The sequence below is a fragment of the Hypomesus transpacificus genome, chromosome 5 (assembly GCF_021917145.1).
Source record: "Hypomesus transpacificus isolate Combined female chromosome 5, fHypTra1, whole genome shotgun sequence".
Lineage (NCBI taxonomy): Eukaryota > Metazoa > Chordata > Actinopteri > Osmeriformes > Osmeridae > Hypomesus > Hypomesus transpacificus.
Window position 1 is genome coordinate 7,301,335 of NC_061064.1, and position 22,838 is coordinate 7,324,172.

General features: G+C 51.6%; 1 protein-coding gene across 1 annotated transcript; it reads left to right on the plus strand.

The window, feature by feature from the left end:
• Positions 1-752: 752 nt before the first annotated feature.
• ints2 (integrator complex subunit 2) lies at positions 753-18,074 on the plus strand. Its single transcript, XM_047020554.1, is given in 31 exon segments — positions 753-1,130; positions 1,747-2,047; positions 2,218-2,356; positions 2,469-2,571; positions 2,738-2,851; positions 4,074-4,204; positions 4,288-4,458; positions 4,743-4,963; positions 5,165-5,213; positions 5,215-5,291; positions 5,570-5,641; positions 6,389-6,503; positions 8,303-8,371; positions 8,482-8,616; positions 8,790-8,966; positions 9,813-9,921; positions 10,872-10,936; positions 10,938-10,977; positions 11,386-11,468; positions 11,471-11,515; positions 11,517-11,552; positions 13,132-13,194; positions 13,196-13,279; positions 13,282-13,337; positions 14,047-14,172; positions 14,652-14,853; positions 15,059-15,307; positions 16,229-16,336; positions 16,531-16,636; positions 16,935-17,111; positions 17,232-18,074. Coding segments are annotated over 30 exon segments (3,591 nt in total). The 5' UTR covers positions 753-1,130; positions 1,747-1,754; the 3' UTR covers positions 17,408-18,074.
• Positions 18,075-22,838: the final 4,764 nt, after the last annotated feature.

The following is a 22,838-nucleotide window of genomic DNA, read 5'->3' on the forward strand; positions in this document are numbered from 1 at the left end:
TGCTGTGTCTTTTGTAGCACATCCTTTATATAACTCCTTGATCTCATAAACTCAATTGACTCGTAGGTTTGGCTGCTGTGACACCCTTTTTGGAGTGGTTACGGATGCATTAAGACCAACCCCATTTTACTTTTGTGTAAAAGTAAATGTGTGGTGTAAATTAACTAAACTTGTTATGGATGACCACTGGATCTGGGGTGTCTGTGCACAGAGGAAGATCAGTGACCTGAATCTTCCCCTGTTCAGAATGAAACTTCCTAAACGATCAGAAATTTAAGCCGATGTCTTTTTTCTTGCATACTGCCGACTCGTCTTGGCTTATTTCTACATGCAATTGAAATATTTGAACATCGAAATGTATGTGGTCCTCTTTTGGGTGTAGATACATACAGAAATAAAATAAAACATCTGAAAATTAATATTCAGTTGGATGTCTAGTGTCATTTTATTAAATCGTTTTGAAAATTGTGATTTTTTTGGTGCCAGTTATGCATGCTTACATGACAAACATGTGTTTAGCTAAATCCACGATCAGATCATCGGCTTTATTTCCTTTTAAGATTGCTTTTACAAATGTTAAAGAGTGTACTCAAAAGTCCTAATAATGCCGGTAGGAAGTCAGAGTGAAATCAGTCCTGGTTTTTGACCTAGTAATCTCATCATGATAGATTTGTTGTCACTTGCAAGTCATCAATGAGGATGAGCCTTTTGTTTAGCTGTCAGAACCTGCCAAACGCAGAAGCGGGGCTAAATGCAAGAGTTCACGCGGAGAACTTGCAGTCAGTTGTACTCTCCAGTGTGATGATGGCTAGCATTGATGGCTGAAAGAGCTACACACACATTCCCTGCTTTTTGTATTTAATACTTTTGTGTAATCACCTACTCATATTACTTTGTTGTGATTACATTATAGATATTCATCTGGGCATACATTGCATTCGTTTGCAGATACAGATATTTATTTAGAATGGGGCTCAGAGCCCGCGAGCTAGCAGATTAGCTCTCAGAAGAAAGTGAGCCTCAACGGATGCACACAAGGTCTTCTCTGTACAGCTACGCCAGTCCGAGGTCTGAGGGCCTAATAGGCAACATTTCCAGTTGAACATTTATAAAGGGTTATCTTTATCAAGGTAAGCTGACTAGTTCCTCTTACAATAGTACTGGCTTTAATTGTAGATTTATATTGCACTCCGGGCAGTTTGCAAGTAATGCTAACTTGAGTAGCTCAAGCTCTAAGTTGTCCCGGCGTAAGTAGATAGCGCAACACCTACTGTAGCTATCTAGCTAGCTGCTAAGCTACTCTGCTAAGAAGTAACTAGATATTGTTGGTAGCCAGTGAACTAACTGCCACAACCCGATCTTGATACGTTGTGGGGTGGACTGAAAGTTATGTTTTTAATTCGCTGGGATCCTAGGTCCTTGAATACGAGTTGTTTTCTCATTAATGTGTCAGTTGAGTTGGCTAGATACTGTAGCAACCTAGCTAGCTAGCTAACGTTGTCTCGCTAGCTACCTGTGTTTGCTAAGCTAGCTAGATTGTATTGTATTGTACCATTAGTTACTTCTACAGCTACCGGCTTCATGGTAGCACTAATGTAGAATCAATCATTTCAGCTGTCATGAAGTATGGATAAAATAGTTTGGTCATTCACACGTTGTCTGACATATTAGTATTTTAGAGGAAGCCTGGTGTGAACGAACAAAGTGTGAAACTACCACACGAAATTGAAATGTAATCTCTTTCAGACACAGATATGTCAGACAGTGCAGGGCTGCAGTTTGTCAGCTCCTATGCCTTCGAGGCCATGCAGAAGGTGGACGTGGTGCGTCTGGCAGCCCTCAGTGACCCAGAGCTGAGGCTGCTGCTGCCCTGCCTGGTGAGGATGGCTCTGTGTGCCCCAGCAGACCAGAGCCAAGCCTGGGCGCAGGACAAGAAGCTCATCCTCCGCCTGCTCTCAGGAGTGGAGGCAGTCAACTCCATCGTGGCACTCCTGTCCGTCGATTTCCACGCTCTGGAGCAGGACGCCCGCAAGGAGCAACAGCTGAGGTAAAAGGGGACCGATTGGCCAAACAAGCCGACCGACGCATGGCAGCGTCACTGTTTGATTATGAAAAGTTTGAGGTGCAATGTCGCATGAAAACAGAGGCACGTCTTCAGACATATTTTTGTGCTTGGCATGTTGGCTAGGTGTTGACATGTTTGTTCCCTCCTGACAGGCACAAGGCAGGGGGCTCCAATGGAGAGAGCATCCTGGTGTCCCAGCTCCAGCATGGCCTCACCCTGGAGTTTGAACACAGCGACCCTCTCCGGAGACTAAGGCTCGCCCTCAGCGAACTGCTGGCCATAATGAACAAGGTAACTCGGCATGCTGTCGGTGTATCGCGAGGGCACGCCAGGTCGCATGTTGCCTATGTGGCCCGTCGAACCAGTCGTTTGTTTTCATTCATTTCATATTCCTTCTGTCTAGGTGACTGACTCCAATGGAGAGTTTTTCATGAAGTCCTCTGAGCTGTTTGAGAGTCCCGTGTATCTGGAGGAAGTGGCCGATGTGCTCTGTATCCTACAAGCAGGTACACAAAACTGGTTAAAAAAAATATATGTATTATTACATTTCGTATTTCCATGTATGGCATGGAACATTTGATCATGGTGTGAAATGTTCCATCAAATGTACCCGTTTGGGGATTTAGTCTGTTCTGAGAGGTTGAACTTGAATGAAGTTGCGGTCCTCCACAGAGCTGCCCTCCCTGCTGCCGATCATAGAGGTGGCAGAGGCTCTGCTGCACGTGCGCAACGGTGACTGGTTCCTGTGTCTGCTGGTCGCCAACGTCCCCGACAGCTTCAACGAAGGTACAGTCCGGCACGTTGTTTGCATTCGAGGCCAATACTTACTAAAGCAACTAACTAACAGTGTTTTGGGGTGCGGGGAGGAGGGATGCTCCAGAGAATTTTAATCAGCAGCTTATTAGTACTTCTGTTGAACCCTGTATACTCTGTCAGCAGATGCTCAATAAAGCAAAGTACACTTACTTAATGGAAGTACCTGTCTGCGTGAGCCTGTTGTAATTCTAGTCTGAAAAACGATTGACTCGCCGTGTCATGTCGTTTCCCGTCCAATTAAATATGTCCCTTCTAATTCTAGCCATGTATCTGCCTCTGGGGCAGATAAATGTATCACTTCTTTTTTTTTCTTTTTTTTTTTGTGGAAAGATAATGAATATGACTGTCTTGCTCAGGATGAGGGAGTGTGTGTTTGGAGGTTGGAGAGACGCACGGTGAGGAAATGGGATGTTGGCTGCCTCTGGTGCCTTCTCCTCACTGTGGGGTCAGGGCTGGGTCAATGGCTTGTTTGCGCGAGGCTTGAGGAGGAAACAGTGAGCTGCATAACATAGCAGTGATTGAACATTAGTGAATCCTCCCAGCTTGTTTTCAGCAATGGCCCCTTTTATCGGCGCCGTGGGGCGAATGAATCAATTATAGGGGGGAATCTGTGGAAGCAGGCCGGTCCTGAAGTATCAGCCGCGATCACGTTTTACCGCGAAGCGGTAACTAGCTCCCATGCTTATTTTATGACGTGCAGCATGCCGTTCTCCACAAGCAGCGGAGATGGATGCTAAATATCGTTTCAGTGCCATGTCATAGTTTCAGCCAACCATAAACATTTTGCCTTTTAAACTGTCAGTTTGCAGTGAATAACCGGCCGAGTGAGATGTGTTTTGTGAAATGCAGAATTTTGAGAGACAATAAATCATTTTTTACAGGCAGATAAAGCAATCAATGTTTTACGGTTGAGTTCATTTATAAAGCGTTTGGTTGTCTTTGGCCGTTTGACATGATGGTGAAATTTGCCAGACAGATGAAGCAAGAACACTAAGTTACACACTAGGCAGAAATACAGTATGCCTTTTATTTAATAATTCTGAATTGGGTTATAGGATTTTGCAACTTTACATTTTGTAAAATGTTCTGAGAAATGTCTCAGGCCTTAGTTTGTTTTTAATGCAATATTTTGCACAAGATCCCATTAGAAAAGTCATGTTGAACTGTTTGGTGTGTGTGTGTGTGTTTCCAGTGTGCAGGGGCTTGATCAAGAACGGGGAGCGTCAGGACGAGGAGAGCATGGGGGGCCGTCGCAGGACGGAGGCCTTGAGGCAGCTATGTCAGATGAACCCCTCCCAGGCCCTCAACATCAGGGCCATGGTGGTGAGTCACACACACACCCCCCTTCCCTTGCCTTCTGATTGGCTCAGCCCCCCGCTGACCCCTGTGCTCCTGGCCGCTCCCAGGTGGAGGAGTGTCACCTGCCGGGCCTGGGGGTGGCCCTGACCCTGGACTACAAGCCGGACACGGCGGACGACGCCGTCAGCCCCCTGGTCTCCTACGTGAGCGGCCTGCTGCTGGGCACCAACGGGAAGGTCCGCACCTGGTTTAGCATGTTCATCCGCAACGGGCAGCAGGTGAGCCGAGCCCCCTGCCTCCCTCCGGGTGGGGGGGGGGGGGGGGGGGGGGAGGGGAGGGGGGGGGGGAACACCTGTCATCACGGAGGCCCCCCGAGAAGAGGGGACGACAACCCCCTCCTTCACTCAGCCTCCTCACACACACACACTCACTCACAAATACATTACAATCATTCACTTCCTGCAGAAATGTCAACCGTAATTCACCCATAGGCTTCACCTTTTTTCCCCGCCTTCACCCCACTCTCTCTCTCTCTCTTGCTCTCTCTCTCTCTCCCCCTCAGCGTAAGAGGGAGAGCAGCTCGGTGCTGTGGCAGATGCGCCGGCAGCTCCTGCTGGAGCTGGTGGCCATCCTGCCGCGCTCCCGCAGCACCCACGTCCCCAACGACAGCGAGAGCGACGCCGAGAGCAGCTCGGGCTACTCGGGGCTCCGCGAGGAGCACGTGGTGAAGGCCAGCGCCCTGCTCCGGCTCTACTGCGCCCTCATGGGCATCGCGGGCCTCCGGTAGGGTCAGCCCTCTGTGTGTGTGTGTGTGTGTGTGGCTTGTGTGCGTCGCACGTACGCCGATTTTTGTGTGTTTGTCGGCGCGAGACGGCATTTGTTGACACTGTGTGTGGGTGGATTTCTGCGTTGGGTGTGGGCATGGTCATTGTGGTGTGGGCGTGTCAGAGTGTGTAACACCTGCCCCCCCCTCCCCCTCCCCAGGCCCACCGATGAAGAGGCGGAGCAGCTCCTCCAGCTGATGACCAGCCGCCCCCCCCGCCACTCCTGCTGGGGTGCGCTTTGTCTCCCTGTCCTTCTGCAAGCTGCTGGCCTTCCCCACCCTGGTCAGGTAGGGACAACAGACACAGACACACTCACAGACACACCCACAGACACACCCACAGACATACCCACAGACACACACCCTCCCTCTCTCTCTGTCTTCCTAGCCACTGGGTCCACTGCTGTGGAGTTCTGAGACGAGCTGGGATTTATGGCATTGTTGAGCTACCACCACAACCCCCGGTCTGACATGAAACGACCCCCCCCACCCACCCCCGCCACAAATTGCTTTCTAATCTGTGGGAAACACTGCTCTGTGTGTGTGTGTGTGTGTGTTGTGTCCAGCACCCCAGAGCAGGAACAGCTGATGGTGATGTGGCTCAGCTGGATGATCAAGGAGGAGGAATACTTTGAAAGGTAAAAACATCATCATCGTTATCTTATTTGCTACCGTGTTTCACATTTGTATGTTTATGAGCTGTGAAAGCATAAAACTGACCTCGTTCTGAGAACAATTCGGCCTACGTAATAAAACATGAAGAAGGGGAAATGTCTTGTTGTGGAAGTTGAATGTTTGCATGTCGTGTCGTTTGGTGGTGTGTGTGTGTGTCACGTGATGGCAGTATTTCCACTGTTCTTGGCCAAACAGGAGTGTGTGTTCCTGTCCCAGTTTCTGCCACCTACCTCTGCATAACTGTCCTAAAGCCAGCAGACTGTCCACCTCGAAACAAACAGCGGGGATGTGTGTGTGTCGTGTGTGTGTGTGTTAGCTGTGTGTGTGTGTGCGTATGTACGAGGAGTGTATACCAGATGGGCTCTGACAGGCTTTTTTGGAATTGAATAAGACCTTCATCCACTATGAGTTATCATTGCAGCGGCCCAGCTTCCCCTGTCCTCAGTCTGTGCGTGTGTGTGGGTGTGTGTGCGCGCTGCGCGATAAATCTGTAACTGTGGGCCCATCAGCAGGGAGGTAAATGAGTGTTGGCGGGGGCTGTGAGGGAGGATGGGGGGGGCGGGGGGGTGTCTGTGGCAGTGTGTGTGTGGGTAACGGCATAATCAGTTTATTAAAGTGCCATCCTCTAAGATGCAGGGTAAACGGCTGTTTTAAATCTCTCCCCTCTTGTCTTTTGTCCCCTCCCTCGCCCCCCCCCCGGCGCCACACAGTGCTGCGGGCGTAGCTGCTTCGTTCGGAGAGATGCTGTTACTGGTTGCCATGTATTTCCATAGCAACCAGCTCAGTGCCATCATCGAGCTGGTGTGCTCCACTTTGGGGATGAAGGTGAGGTGAAGGGGTGGGGGCGGGGGCGGGGAGGTCGATACACCTGCCTACCTATCTCTCTCTCTTTCTCTGTGTAGATACTGTACTGCAGCTACACAGAGCCACATACACGCGCAAGCAAGCAACAAGTTCTGGTATATTTTGATCCCAGTGTATTTGTCATCTTATGAGATGCAAAGTGATTCAATTCCGGACCTATTTGTTTTCACCCCAGGGCAGTCTATCATAGGCTGTTCCGTGTATAATGAGTGTTATCCAGTAGGAGTGTAGGGGGCTGATTAAATGCCAGGTGTGTGAGCCTCAGGGGGGGGTTCCCCTCAGCAGAGCTCGAAATGAATGGCATCCGGTCGTCCCGGCAACGATGAAAAAAGATGTCTGGGACAGTTACATTTACATGTATTCATTTAGCAGACGCTTTTATCCAAAGCGACTTCCAAGAGAGAGCTTTACAGAAGTGCATAGGTCACTGATCGTCGTATCAGCAGTGTTCGTTGAACAATCTGACGGCAGCGGGAAGGAAACCAAACCCAGCATGCGCCCACGACCACAGCCACGGTCGACATGACAAGACCTGTAGACCATCGCGTCAAGTCATACATCAGGGTCATGACAAACACCGAGCTAGCTAGCTAACCAAGTGGGGTTCCATATCGACCGGCTAACTCTTAACAGTGACGCTCGTCAGGAATTTCACGACAATATGGATGTAGAGCTAATACAAATGACAAAAACATTGTCACAACATTTTACTTTAATATGTAGATACACACCTATATCAAAACATTCCGGCCTTCAAATCCAATAGTGATATGGTCTGTGTATCATCTGATCATTCATTTATTATAGTTATTATAATGATCACTGTAAAATACATCACCAGCATCACTGTATTGCGTCCAATATCATCAGACTGTAATATACAGGAGGGGGGGGGGGGACCATTTTCCTCAGGCCTCTAAGGAAATCTGTTCCCCCTGTGTTCTCAGTGTGAAAAACAGGTGTAGAGATGAAACTCATTATACATAATGATCACAGTAACCTACACAATGATCACAGTAACATGCATCACTGTATGTGCTTTCTAAATGGCCAGACTGTAATATTCAGGGGGGGGACCACTTTCCTCAGGCCTCCAGGGAAATCTATTCCCCCTGTGTTCTCAGTGTAAAAGACTGGTGTATCGATGAAACTCGTTATACATGATTATCCCAGTGACATACATCACCAGCATCACTATTGCTTTATAAATGGGCAGACTGTAATATCCAGGGGGGAACAGAGAAAGGAGAGAGGAGAACAAAGAAGCCTGAAGCATCAATGATACAAACCTGTTTTAAAATAAGAAGAAAAAATATATATATATTTGGTCAACCTTTACACCTTTAGAAACTTTTGTTTCACTTTTTTTTTTTTACTTTTTTACTACAGCCACACCAAGAATTGTGTTAGCCCCACCATGAAACAAGCAAGAAAATGCTGTGTTCCTATGTGTATGTATTCACATTGAAATTCAGACATTGATTTGAGCCCCACAACTGTATGGATTACTTAAATAGTGTTGCAATTAACCAAGACCCATTTCAGAATGTAAACGTGCTAAAACACAAGAATTTACATTTTGGGACGGTTCATGTTGCACTTTGGGACGGTTCATTTTGCACTTTGGAACGGTTCATTTTGCACTCTGGGACGGTACTGGGACAATGAGGAGCGCTGCCACAGCTTCATGTTCTCAGTAAGAGCGTTCCCCACAGTCTCTCAATGTCAAACCCCTCCTCTTTTTCCGACTCCTCCTCCAGATCGCCATCAAGCCCAGCTCCCTGAGCAAGATGAAGACCATCTTTACCCAGGAGATCTTCACCGAGCAGGTACCTCTCGACCCTCTACCCCTGCCCAAGTCCCTCAGGTCTCACTCCGGGGCGTTTAACCTGAACGCCCTATCAGAGCAGAGCGTTGAGTCTCCTCCCCCTCCTCCCAGGTGGTGACTGCCCACGCCGTGAGGGTGGCCGTCACCAACAACCTGAGCGCCAACATCACGGGGTTCCTGCCCATCCACTGTATCTACCAGCTGCTCCGCAGCCGGGCCTTCACCAAGCACAAGGTCTCCATTAAGGTAGGGAGCCACCTTGTTCTGGTGCTCCACCTGCTGGGGGGGGGGGGGGGGGGGCCCAGGCCCCTGGCCTGGGAGCACGGACAGCACACCTGGCCTGTACCAGTGGACATTCAGACGTTTATCTCTGTCCTGAGTCCTAATGTCAGGCATGCTGTGTGTGTGCGTGCTCGTAGGACTGGATCTACCGGCAGCTGTGTGAGACGTCCACGCCCCTCCACACCCAGCTGCTGCCCCTCATAGACGTGTACATCAACTCCATCCTCACCCCCGCCTCCAAGGCCAACCCCGAGGCCACCAACCAGCCCATCACCGAGCAGGAGATCCTCGCCGTCTTCCTGGGCTCTGCCCCCGTGAGTCTTCCTGGGGAGTGTGTGTGTGTGTGGGTGGGGGTGTTTAGGCTTACAGGCAATATCCCTATCCTTCTGCATCGATCGTTCGATCAAGTTGACGCGCGCGTTCCCAGCGGACCCCGGAGGGTAAATTCATCAGTAAAGACAAGTGTCGCTGGGAGCACACCGGCACGGCCAGTGACTCAATAACGGGGGGGGTCTGACTCTGCGGCCAGACGTGCTGTAATGTGTCCACGCCGTTCGATTGCCGCTCCCCAATTCCCATCTGTTCCCACTCTGAAGTATAGATCTGGGAGCTTCACAGCTAAGGTTGCAGAGAGCTGCGGGTTTAGCAGTGACCAGTACAGAAGCTCACTGGGGGGAGGGGGGGGGGGGAAGGCTGAGCATCAAATGATGTAGACTTTGTAGTCGGTTTCAATTAATCTCCTCATTCCTCCTGTTTGGAGGCCGTTCAGAGTAAATTGCCTTTAATGTCATTATGGTTCCCCCAGCCTATTACTGTGTCTGCAGCCAGTGACATACTGTATTTCATGATGTCATACATCAGTAGCCATGTCGTGATACACACACCCCCCCTCGCTAGGAGGGGGCCGCTGCTGCCCAGTGGAGAGATGCATTTGCAGCTGACCTGTCCCTGACCCCTTCTTGTCAACCCCTTCCTCCTCTCTCTCTCTCTCTCTCTGTCTCTCTCACTCTCTCTCTCTGCCTCTACCCTTCTGGCGCTCTCTCTCTGTCCTCTATATTAATCTTTGTTCTTGTCTCTCTCTGTGACTCACTGTCTGTACACCCCCCCTCCCCCCCCCTGTCACTCTCTGTCTCTCTCTCTCTCACTCTGTCTGTCTGCAGGGCGAAGGAGGGCGAGTTCGCCAGCACTACAGCATCACCACCCAGCTGTTGATCCTCTACTACATCCTGTCGTACGAGGAAGCCCTCCTGGTCAGCACCAAGGCCCTGGGTACGAGCCTCGACCCCCCCCCCCCCCCTCCCCTCTCCACCCTGGCTCCCCCTCACTCCCCTCCTCAGTGGCATGCCCCTTCCTCCCCTTATCTCTCACCCCGACCATCCAGGCATCTTTTTTTCTGTGTGCGTGTCTATTCAGGGAGGTGTGCAGCATGTCACACTGAGGGAGTGGGTCTGCCAGATAGCCAGTCAGGCTTTGGCCTCCTATTGTTGAGCGAGAGGATCTTTTCCCCCCTCTCTCTCTCTCTCTCTCTCCATCTCTCTCAAGTGATTCATCCCTCCCTGTTGAACGTTGGCTCTGGCTCCGCCAGCCCTTTCATTCATCCCGATGCAGCCCAGCCCCGTGTCGGGGACGGTGCCAGAGTGCTAGCTTAGCCACAGGAGCGTAGGACAGCTGTAGGTTAGGCCAGGCTGCAGCCCAGCCCACTCAGTGTTTTTGCCCCCTCTTAATGGTGAGCTCTCCTCCAGCCCTCTCCATTAGTCCTCATTTACATCAAGGTTTATGCCTATCCTCTCCCCTGCTCTCTCTTTAATAGCTGTGTTTACCTTAGTCCTCCCCGCTCCGTCCAAAGGAAGAATGATGGCGCCCGTCGGCAGTGTTAATGAACCCCACGTTGGTGAAAAATCACTGTGGCCCCTGGAAGTGCAAGCGCTGGACTACCACTGACACAGTCCATCCCAATAAAGCCTCTCTTCTCTTGTTGTTGTCGTCCTCTCTCTCTCTCTCTCTCATCCTCTCTCTCTCTCTCTCTCTCTCTCTCTCTCTCCTCTCTCTCTCTCTTCTCTCTCTCTCTCTCTCTCTCTCTCTCTCTCCTCTCTCTCTCTCATCTCTCTCTCTCTCTCTCCTCGCCCTCTGCTTCTCCCTTTCTTCGCTCCACCTCCCCCTGGTTCCTCTGCTCCACCTGTCTCCTCCCCCCCGCCCTCCTCCACCTGTCTCCTCCCCAGCTCTGATGCAGAGGAAGCCCCGGTCTTACTCGGCCACGCTGATGGACCAGATCCCCATCAAGTACCCTCATCACCCAGGCCCAGGGGCTCCAGCAGGAGCTGGGAGGTACGAGGCCTGGCCCCGCCACACATTTACATTTCGACATTTACATTTAGCAGACGCTCTTATCCAGAGCAACTTACCAGTAAGTACAGGGACATTCCCCCCGAGACAAGTAGGGTGAAGTGCCTTGTCCAAGGACACAACATCATTTGACATGGCGGGGGAATCGATCCGGTAACCTTCTGATTTCTAGCCCGACTCCCTCAGACTCCCCGGAGGCTTGTACCCCCCGTCCACCAGGTCGGGTTATCGTGGAAACCCGCCCACCTACCACTTCAGCTATGCATTACTAACACAAAGTCGAATCAAACTGATACCTCACGATACCCCCCCCCCCTACCCCCAGTCCCCCACCCTCTGACGACTAATCTCCCCCCCCCCCCCCCCCCCCCACCGCGTCCCTTCGCCCAGGCCTCCACTCGGCCCTGCTGCGCCTGCTGGCCACCAACTACCCCCACCTGTGCATGGTGGAGGACTGGGTGTGTGAGGAGGAGGGTGGACAGGCACCCTGCCCCTGCTGCGCCGGATGCTGCTGCCCAGCAAACACCTGCAGATACTCCCAGAGCCAGCTGCACGAGGTGTGAGCATGGGGGGGGGGGGGCGGGGGGGAATCAATAAAGGGAAGGGGGGGTGGTAAGAGAATGGGGGGGGAGGAGGGGAATCCAATTAAGAGAATGGGGAGGGGGGGGGCAATCAGATGGGAAAGGGGGTGGTGGAGAGTGTTTAAATCAGGGTTAACTAGCTCGATCCGGAGATGTAAGACGATCCGGAGATGAGACGATCCTGAGATTAGACGAGCCCGGCCAAGGGGTTGAGGTGGACGGAGGGGGGGTGGTGAGTGAAGAGGGTGGTGGCGCGACACTGAGCGCGTGCAGAGGGTCAGGTCGTGATGAGTTGGGTAAACAGCAGATCCCGAGCTTTCAGAGGAAAAGCCTCGAGCCCTCCTCCTCCTTGTTCCAGATCAGTGTGCTGTAATCCCACAGGCCCCACCTGTCTGGGAGGATTAGACTGCTATTAGACTTTAATAACAGATCGACCCTTCTGATAGAGCAGGCCTAGACACACACACACACACAGACGCACGCATGCACTCATAGACACACACAGACACAGTCCTTATGTGTCCTCTCTCTCTCCTCTCTCTCTCTCTCTCTCTCTCCTCTCCTCTCCTCTCTCTCTCTCCTCTCTCTCTCTCTCTCTCTCTCTCTCTCTCCTCTCTCTCTCTCCTCTCTCTCTCTCCTCTCTCTCTCTCTCTCTCTCTCTCTCTCTCTCTCTCTCTCTCTCTCTCTCTCTCTCTCTCTCTCTCTCTCTCTCTCCTCTCTCTCCTCTCTCTCTCTCTCTCTCTCTCCTCTCTCTCTCTCTCTCTCTCTCCTCTCTCTCTCTCTCTCTCTCCTCTCTCTCTCTCTCTCTCCTCTCTCTCTCTCTCTCTCCTCTCTCTCTCTCTCGTTATCCCCCTGTGCTCCAAGGCAAGGCTAATCTAATCTGCAAAACTACATCTAATTATGGAAATCCAAACATGATTTAATCCAACGGTGTGCCACTGTGGAGAACTGCTTTTCTTTGTAAAAACCAAAGGGGGGATGTTAACCTAAAGGGTTTTATTTTATTCGTATTGCTTGTAAGTGCTTGGAGCCGTGTGTGCGACTGGATGAAAGCCTGTTTAGGACAGGCCCCTGGGGGGGGGGCGGAAGCACCTTCAGGATAGGGACATGGAGAGAGGCTGCAGGTCTCAGAGGCTGGGTGAGGCTGGCTGGGCGGTGGGTTGAGGCTAGCTGGACTGTTCTCTCTCGCTCTCTGTGTGATTTGACCAGCCTCCGGTTAGATGTGAAGCCGGACCTTTGAAGTGAATGACTCAGCTGCAGAACAAAGAGGAGTGGGAAGTCTCTCCGCTCTCGCTCTCTCTCGCTCTCGCTCTCTCTCTTCTCTTTTACTAGCAGGGATATGTGCTCTTTCTGTCTCTCTTTCAACACTTGATCTAAAACAACCGAACAGATGAAACGGGCTCTGCAGTTTGACCTCTTTTCATAGCATTCTACCCATGGAGCGTGTTTCGACATCAGTGTGGTTTTTACCCACACAAGTCACTCTAGACATCAATTCTCTTTTTAAAAGCATTCCATCCCCCTCTTCCCCCCTTCCTCCCTCCCCCCCCTCCAGCCTTCCAGAAGCTTCCGTCCAGCGGGGCCCAGGCTGATGCGGATCCTGGAGCACCTGACGCTGCCTGTCGGCGGGGGACCTGATGCCCTACGCAGAGGCCCTGACGGGCAGCCTGACCCTGCTGCTGCAGCCGGGCGTCCCCAGGCGGGCATCCTGCAGACCCTCAACAAGCTGTGGATGGTCCTCAACACCGTCATGCCCCGCAGGTAGGGCCAGGGCCGGGACAGCCGTGGGGGGGTGGCGTGTAGATGGGTGGTCCTCAGACCTGGGGGTTAGTACAGCTTCTGTTGGGATGTCTCTGTTTGTGGAACGGTTGGTTTTGCCCGATAGGGCTCGTGGCATTCCCTTCGTTCCCCCTCCCCCCCCCCCCTGTGTTGACTGGGAGTGGACTGAGGAGCTGGACTGGGGTCAGGTCATGCAGCTCCCAGCCTCCTAACTGGACATGATGACACGGGCCCCACAGGTCCCCAGGGTCACCACACCGAAGAGGAGCCGATCGATCTCTCTCTCACACACACACACACATTCTCTCACAAGTCTCAAGTACAAGCACGAGCAGGTACAAGACCCTCTCTTAAGTGGGGACCCTCTCTTGACACACATTGATTGAAGCCTGCCCCAGCCAGCCAGCAGTCTGCAGAGGTGGAAGAATACAGTTCTTCCAGACTCGGTGCTTCTCTGACTCCGAGAAAAATGCCCTCTGTTCAATCCAAGCCACCATCAGGGCAGCGTCGCTAAAGACAAACTGGGAACCTCTCCAAAAAGCGGTTCGATTCGGACACTCATACTGACCCACCACCCTGAGGTGACCATGCTCTCTGGCTAGTTAAGCTCGACCAAACGGAGGGGTTTGGGGGAGGTGGGCTGGGGCCTGGTCCTGTGTGAGTCTAACGCGGGCGTCCCTGTGTGCGCCAGGCTGTGGGTGATGACGGTGAACGCACTGCAGCCCTCGGCCAAGATGGCGCGGCAGCAGACGTACAGCCAGAACGACCTGATGGTGGACCCCCTCATCGTGCTGCGCTGCCACCGCAGGGTGTACAGGTGAGGAGCGCGGCATGCTGGGTAGCGCAGGGTGTACAGGTGAGGAGCGCGGCATGCTGGGTAGCGCAGGGCGTTCAGGTGAGGAGCGCGGCATGCTGGGTAGCGCAGGGTGTACAGGTGAGGAGCGCGGCATGCTGGGTAGCGCAGGGCGTTCAGGTGAGGAGCGCGGCATGCTGGGTAGCGCAGGGCGTTCAAGTGAGGAGCGCGGCATGCTGGGTAGCGCAGGGTGTACAGGTGAGGAGCGCGGCATGCTGGGTAGCGCAGGGCGTTCAGGTGAGGAGCGCGGCATGCTGGGTAGCGCAGGGCGTTCAGGTGAGGAGCGCGGCATGCTGGGTAGCGCAGGGCGTTCAGGTGAGGCCATATTCTCTAGAGCTGCAGACTCCATCCTTGGAGACGGGAGTAAGTGCTGAAGTGAAATTGGACATTACTGTCGTAAGGATGTTACCTCTGCTTTGGGTGATTTACGCGTGTGTGTCCAGGTGTCCTCCCCTGATGGACATCGTCCTCCACATGTTGAACGGCTACCTGCTGGCCTCCAAGGCCTACCTGAACTCCCACCTGAAGGAGACGGCCGACCTGGACAGGCAGAGCCAGACCATCTCTAACCTGGGCCTCACGGGCCAGCCCGACACCCCCGAGGTGACGCGCGAGGAGCTCAAGAACGCCCTGCTGGCTGCTCAGGTACCACACACACACGCGCATGCATTACACACACACACGCACCAGAGACCTACACTACACCTCGCATACATACACACCTTACACACACAAGGGTACCACACGCGCATACACATGTACACCAAAGAAACAAACACAGACACTCCACACGCACACACTTCCCTAATGACCTTTGTTCTTCTCTGTGTGTGTGTGTGTTCCCTCCCAGGACAGTGCAGCGGTCCAGATCCTGCTGGAGGTGTGTCTGCCCTCGTCGGAGGGCCAGCAGCTGGGGTCGGAGGGCGAGAGCCTGCTGAGCAGCGTGAGGGGCCCCACGGAGCCCGGGGGGCCGGGGGCCCAGGGCGAGCCGGAGGGGGGGCTGCTCAGCGACCTGAGGGAGGTGCAGTGTCTCATCTGTTGCCTGCTCCACCAGATGTTCATCGCCGATCCCAACATCGCCAAGCTAGTGCACTTCCAGGTAACGACCCCCCCGCAGACCAGGAGACGGGGGTCTTCTCCACGCCATTCCCGACCGCCGCACGTTCACTTCGCCGATTTCGTCTTGATCGACGGCTTCTCGTATTTCATAACCGCTCCACTGAAAAAAAGAATATCCCGGAGAATCTCTATGGACCCTCTAAATACATACCGATCAACACAGATTCGAACCCTGAGTGGCTGTATTGGAATGCCAACAGAATGTCAGGTGGCTGAGCGGTTAGAGAATCGGTTTAGTAATCGAATCCCGGCCGTGTCAAATTACGTTGTGTCCTTGGGCAAGGCACTTCACCCTACTTGCCTTGGGTGCCTTGCCTTGTCGCTCTGGATAAGAGCGTCTGCTAAATGTAAATGTAATAATGTTCCCCTTCACCCAGAAAGCCAGGGGTCCTATAACCCTGCACAAGTTGCTGAGGCTGCTCTCTCTACACGCGCCGTATAAAACGTTGTTTTAGCGCGGTGAGACGAGCATGTGGTCGAGTCCAAGCGCGGTCAGCTAAGACGCAGCAGGTGTCGAGCCGCAGTCGCTGCTGCGAGTCACAACAACAACAACAGCAGCAGTGGCGCTCGGTGAGCCTGAATGACTGCAGCGCTCCCACGACGAGCCGCCCGCCATATGTTAGACCTCGTCACTGCAATCCTGCCCCTCTGTCGCGGTAATCCGCCGCGGATTCATGCTGCTCGCGCAAGCTGCCGTGTGTTTGCGCGTGTGCGTTTGTGTTCTGGATGAAATGGCTCATCAAATTATACTGCTACTAGTAAACACTCCACTCATCCACTGATTATTAAGCTCTCCCTTAATCCCTTGTAATCTTTTTTTTTTTTTTTTCTTCTGCCCCGTCCCCTCGCTGTTCCCCCTTTGCCTCCTGGTCTCCTCCCCCCTGGGCCCGTCTCCTCCCAGGGCTACCCCCAGGCCCTGCTGCCCCTCACCGTGGCAGGCATCCCCTCCATCCACATCTGCCTGGACTTCATCCCCGAGCTGCTGGCCCAGCCTCAGCTGGAGAAGCAGGTGAGCTCCCCCTCCTTTTTCTCCTTTTTCCTCCCATCCTCCCCTCTCCTCTTCTGGCCTCCTCTTTCCTCCTCTCCTCCTCTCCTGGCCTCTGGCCGTGGAGCCCACAGCGATGCTGCCTCTGTGCCAGTGTTTGTCCTATGTCGACTGGAGGGCAGGCGTGGTGACCAGGCGGGGTGTTTCTCCCTCCTCAGATCTTTGCCATCCAGCTGCTGTCTCACCTGTGCACCCAGTACGCCCTGCCCAAGTCCCTGAGCGTGGCCCGCCTGGCCGTCAGCGTCATGGCAACCCTGCTCACAGGTCAGTCCCCCGACCGGCCAGCCCCCCCTAGCTTAGCTTCATTCTGTGTCTCACTTTGTTCTCTCCTCTTTGCTAGGGCATTTACTGCGCTTAGTCTCATTATTTCCCTCATTTGTGTTACGCTATCCTTCTCCAGTATTCGATGACATGGAGGATTTCCTCTTCCTCCAGTGTTTCTTGATATCACGCTGCCATCTGCTGGTGGATGTGTGTCCGTGCAGAACGTGTTTGCGCTCCCTCTCCCGGCCCCCCCTCTGCTGTTTGTCTCACCCCACGCGTCTCTCCCCCCTCCCCTCAGTCCTGACCCGGGCCAAGCGCTTCTCCTTCTTCATGCCCACGCTGCCGTGCCTGGTGGCCTTCTGCCAGGCCTTCCCTCCCCTGTACGACGACGTGGCCGCCCTGCTGGTGCAGGTGGGCCAGGTGTGTGCCTCCGACGTAGCCACCAAGGCCAGGGACATCGACCCCCTCATCGCCCGTGAGTTGGCCGCTCCCGCCCGCCAACCTTCACCAAGGCTCTTCGAGAGGACGTCTCTAATGTGTGACTCTCCACCCCCTCTGTCTCCACCCCCTCTGTCTCCACCCCTCTGTACTGCAGGCCTCCAGTACCTGAAGCAGAAGCCCCAGGAGGTGCAGGGCGCAGGGGCCTCCAAGCTGAGCCTGTCCCAGCGGACGGCAGAGCAGCTGGGGGGAGCCGACTCAGACGTCCAGCTGTGCTACCGCATAGAGGCCACCTTCATGGACATCATCAGCTCCAGCCTGCATGGCCTGTAGACACACACACGCGCGCGTAGACACTGAGGTTTTCCAGACAGACGTGCTCACAGGACCTGGAGGGGAGCTGGCTCTGCTCACAGACGGGCCACACCCACAGGGACATGGTCAAACCCACGAGTCCTGCTGTCTGTTCTGAAGTGGCCACGCACAGGTGGGCAGTCATGGCGGCCGACTGGACCCACGGCGGTGGGGAACGGTGGGTCATCAGGTGGGCGGGTCATTCTGGGTCCCAAATCAAATTCACTGGCAGCCTATTGAGTTTGGACTTGGTGAGGTACTACTAGACGCGTGTTATATACACACACACACACGGGTGTCTTTCTTGGGTGGGATTCAGTCAGACATGGTAACTAGTATGTCGGGCATAAATATGAGTGTGATTTAGAGAATGTTTGTAGTGTGAATGCCGACTCTGTCATTTCTCTTTTTGGTATAAATTGTGAGCGCTCCGTTTTGTATGTAATGACATGTCAAGTTCCTCATTGGTTCTTTTTTTCCTCCAACAATGTATGAATTGTTGGGTCCTGTCTCGTGCTATTGGTCTGTTTATTTGACCAGTGGACACATTTTACTCAGCGGGAAAAATGTATGAGGGGACTTGTGGACTCAATTTGTAGTTTTGTATTGTACACGTTTGTAAAAAGAAAGAATGAAAAAAAAAACACCTGTGGTCTCCTTTACTGCTTCATTGTTTGTTTGTGTCAAAAGGGCTTACTTGAACGCAGCATAAGTCAAAGCCAGTGACTTTAGTTGGCTGTAAGCAATGTGTGGGGCTCAAACACCTGAATTCAATAATTGCCTCAGGGCTTGACGTGCTGACGTGGTGTGTCATACCTGTTGAACCTCAGTCAGCCTCGCAGCCTCCACTCCAAGGTAAGCCACTCATTCATAATGGCTGTGTCTCAAGTCAGATTGAGGTTTTCCCGAGCTCAAGGCTCCACAGTGTGATCCATTATTCATGTTGCGTTGGCTATAACTGACGGCGCTGTCCAGTTCTTTGAGAACCCTTCTGTGGTGGGTTGCTGCTGAAGCGTTGCGTTTAATGTCTTTGAAAATGCGATGCTTCTGTGATTGGAAGGGATTGCTCGTGGAATAAGAAGCACTTCTCAGACATAGGAAGTATTCAAACACAAATTGATGCTTATGTGCAATCTGCAGGGTCATTTGAGGAATACTTGAAGCTGACAGGCGTATGCCTACGGGCTCTGTGTGTGAACACTTTGTACAGCAGTGGTCTTAAACCCTGGTCCTCAGGGTACTGCATGTTCTAATCTAGATGTTTCCCAGCTCCAACACACCTGACTCAAATGAATGAGTCGTTATCAAACTCAACAGAACCCTGATAGCGACCCTTCATTTGAATCAGGTGTGTCGGAGCAGAGAAACGAACCATCTTTAGTTTCAGATGCATGTGTCGAGTACTTAAACAGCCTCCCCTCTCCTGTAACAGTCAGGCTGGTTGTTAAAGGTATCGTTTTGTCCACCAGAGGGCACTCTTGCCACACCATAGATGGGTAGTCTCAGTCCCAGACATCCTCAGCTGCAGTCCTACAGGATTCAGATTTATGGCTGTTACTTCAGTCCAATGCCATCAAGTGTTTTTCCACCTCGTGAGAACAACTATGAAAAGCTGGCTGTCGTGGATTAGCTTTACAGACAATGTGATGGCACTGTATTATATACAAGGGAGTGCTATACATGTAGTTTGACCCCTGACCTCCAATAGATTTCTCAATGTTCCCCCCTCACAGGGCTGTTGGGTTTTGTCAACCCTTACAGACTTCTCGAATAAATCATGAGCAGTTTGACTCGTGCAACAGAGCTGTGTGAGAGGGCTAGTATCTCATGTTCACCCCACACACAAACTGCCCGTGTGTGTATCTATCATCCATGGTGGGTTATCGAGCTCCATTTGAATTCCTGATCCGTGAGACCTGATGTTGTTGTGGGTGCAGATGGAAGGCACACTGCGGTGTGCAGAGTTGAGCATGCTGTAACTCTCTGATGCTCTGAGAGATATGCCTGAGGCAAGCGGAGGTGAAATCACAGAGCTGTTCTGTTTTCTTTCTGGGGTGCCGCTGTGTTTATAACACCTTGCACTGCTTACAAATCACACACACACACAAGCATCCACTCACACGTCCTTTTTCCTCTGCAATGCAGAGAGAAAGAAGGAATCTACTCCCGAAGGTGACTTGGTTAAGTCGGTGAGTGATTATTAGATCATTTGGTGGGAAGTATTGATTGGTCCAGACTGTCTGGAATGAACTGGGAGACAGGTGATGTCAGTGAGGCAGTGTGACCTCTGCTGGTGCTGAGACCTCTTCTGCCTCCTCACCTTGCTGCATCACTGCCACCCTGGGGGATGACAAGAACCTGCACGCCCCTTTTCACAAACAGGTTGATTGATTGATGTTTCAATGTTTCACTGTCTCGAAGGCTGTCACAGAACCACAATCATGACATCATCCTCCTGATGGTAGTCACAGGACATGAATCAGGCCCCCCCTGCTCTCACCCATCACTTATAGAATGACTGGTGAACGTTGACAAAGGCCCCCTCTAAGAGGATCATGGTTTGAGATCATGCTCTGTGGTTCCTGTTTGTCATATTAAAACAAGCTGCTGTGCCAATCATGCTGTCATGGCACGGGCAATCTGGCACAAGTCAGCACTGTTATTTACGGTCCCTCACAATCCAATTAGCTTTAGTTTGACTGCCATAAAGCATTCATTTAGATGTAACTCGGTGTGTGGAGAGGAAAATAAAAACAGGCTGACTGGTTGCATGACATCACGTCTTGGCAGGGTCGTGGCAGCTTGTAGTTTAGGTTCCCTGGGAAACCGAGCCATGTGTTCCACTATTAAAAAAAAACGTGACTTTTTAAAGTAGTAGCATTTAAAGTTACTGGGTTGTAACTTTTATACGGCTCCTCAAGTGTTCCTCAGAGAAGCCTTCTAATGGCTTAGAACTCGTAGTTTTAAAACACAACATTAAGCCCCTGCGATTCACAGTCTGCCAGTGGCCAGTCACTTAATAGCAATAAAAGTGGTTAAATAACAATTCAACGTGTAACAACGTTAATTCCTAAGGTTTCTAAGGCATTCCTTTTCTGGAGTGCTTTCACGGGTCGTTCAGGGAAGCTTTACCGCACAATGGCTGTCGTCGGTCATAATATGTGAATGTGCCTACAAGAACAATATATTTTACAGATGTATTACTAATCTACAGTTAAAGGAATTCAAATTGAATTTACTGAGTGACAAAATGGCCGCCCACAGTGCTGTTATTACATCGCCAAGAACGTATGTGGCATGAGGCTATGTTCAGCAAGCCACATTTTGACTGTCACTTTTGGATCATTGCATGACTACTGGCCAACAAGTCCAATTACTGTGGCGTTATGACATGTGCTGGTCACTGATGATGGAAGACAGAGATGGGACAGCATGGACCAGCCAAACCCTCATTGTTTGAGAAAGGGGTCAGATAACCCAGTTTGGAGGAGAAGAATCATTGGCTCCCACTGTCAGGGTCTGAGATTCTCATTGGCACAGGAGGCAATTAGTGTCCACGAGGACCCAGGCATACCCGGGCTTCTGGGGCTCTCAGTCAACATGGGGGACGTCTTTCACCACAGTGTGACATTTGGCCTCGTCAGGGCCACAAGTGGCAGGTGGATCATTTGGTGTGAAAGATGCAGGTTTGGTTGTGTGTAGCTGTGTGTGTCTGGGCCCACCAGTGTTCCTCGTTAACTCGCCAGCAGGAAGGGTGCCTGTCCCGGGTGGGCGTTCACAGTCTGCCTGGGTCTCACCACCAGCTCCGGTTCTAGGGGAGTTCAGGCAGTCGGAAAGCACCAGAAGCCGTCTCAGGGGCAGATATGGTGAACTGCATTGAACTCTGTCGAGATGCTCTCAAGGCTAGTTAGAAACAAAACTGTTGTTGTACTGACAATGAGAGGAGAGACTGGAGCGCGTCGATTTTTTTTTTCTCTCCTCGTCTTTCGTGGTTGAAGATGCTGAGGGAATTGATTACACAGTGCAGGAGTACTTTGTAGAGGAGGAATGTATTTCCCAGGATGCGTCGCATGGAACAAAGGGACACCATTAAAGCTTTCATAACACCCTCCAAAACTTTTAATTGAAACTCCCTTCGGTTGAGCAGAAAGCATCTGAACCGAACGGAATCTGGGAATTAATTGGCAGTGTGTCAACAGCGTATTTACATTTTGTTCTTTTAAAGACGTGATTAATTACAACAGATGAAGAAATCTGCGGAGGGAGAGATGAAACGTGTTGCAACCCCCCCCCCTCCTCCCTCAGCCCCCCCTCCCCCTGACACTCCTCTGCTCTGAGGGGGTGTATACAGGCGTGCCAATTAGCAACAGACTAAAAGAGATCTTCTGTTTCTATTTCAGCAGGTAAACGGCCTGAAATTTAAATTGCCTGCAGAAAAAAAATAAAAATAAATGCAAACGTGCCATGACAAACATATGCTATCTGTAGATCACAAATGATACTGCCCTCAGCTACAGGGTGAGCAGATTTTGAAAGAATCCTGTTCAAAGACTTTGAAACCTCCCTAAGGAACTCACGAAACACTCGTATCAAGCAATAAGAGTTCTTTAATATAAACCCCCCACCAAAAAAAATCACAAATAAAAAGTCGAACTCTTTCAAAAACTGGAGGCACACCTTGAAGCAGACCTCTGTATCTTCACTGGATCTTCTACTGCTCACCTTTTACTTCTGATAATGCTGTCCTTTGAGGTCTGCTTGAGGAATCGCTGCTGGAGCCAGGGGCCATTTTGGTATTCAAAGGGAACAACAGCTCCCCAGATGAGAACACAAATGTGAGCGGTGACACTAACGAGAGCACTTTCCCAGCATGGAAGACAGGTTGTGACATGTATCGCAACCAAAGAATGATCGTAGAGCTATGAAAAATACCCTTAAGGAAGAAAAAGACCTAGCCTCGTTCCCCCAGCGACCACATGTGTGGAGGCACATTCTTGCAGATTCTGCAGAGAAACTTTTTGAGCAACAAATGCTTTTGTACTGGAAATGCGTTAGTCATAAGAGAAGGGAAAAGAAACCGAGATACCCATTGAAGTTGTGGAAAGGAACAACTCGAACACCCCATATTTTCACCTCAGTCGCTGTGGAAAAGTTTGCGAAGAAAGAGAAAGTTTGATGGTGAAACATAAGAAGGAGGAACGCGAGATACCTCGGGAGCTTCTCTCAGTACATGTGCTTTCGTCGAGACCAAAGCGGCTCTTTTAAACCCCTGTATAAACGATTTTTCTCAGAGGTAACTCCAGGCAGCCACTTCGCTCACCCCGGCTCTGCGACAAGGGCTCGTGTGTTTGCTGAGCAGTGTTTGTTTGTGCCTCTGTACAGTCTTTTAACTCCCTTCTCTAGTGCAAGC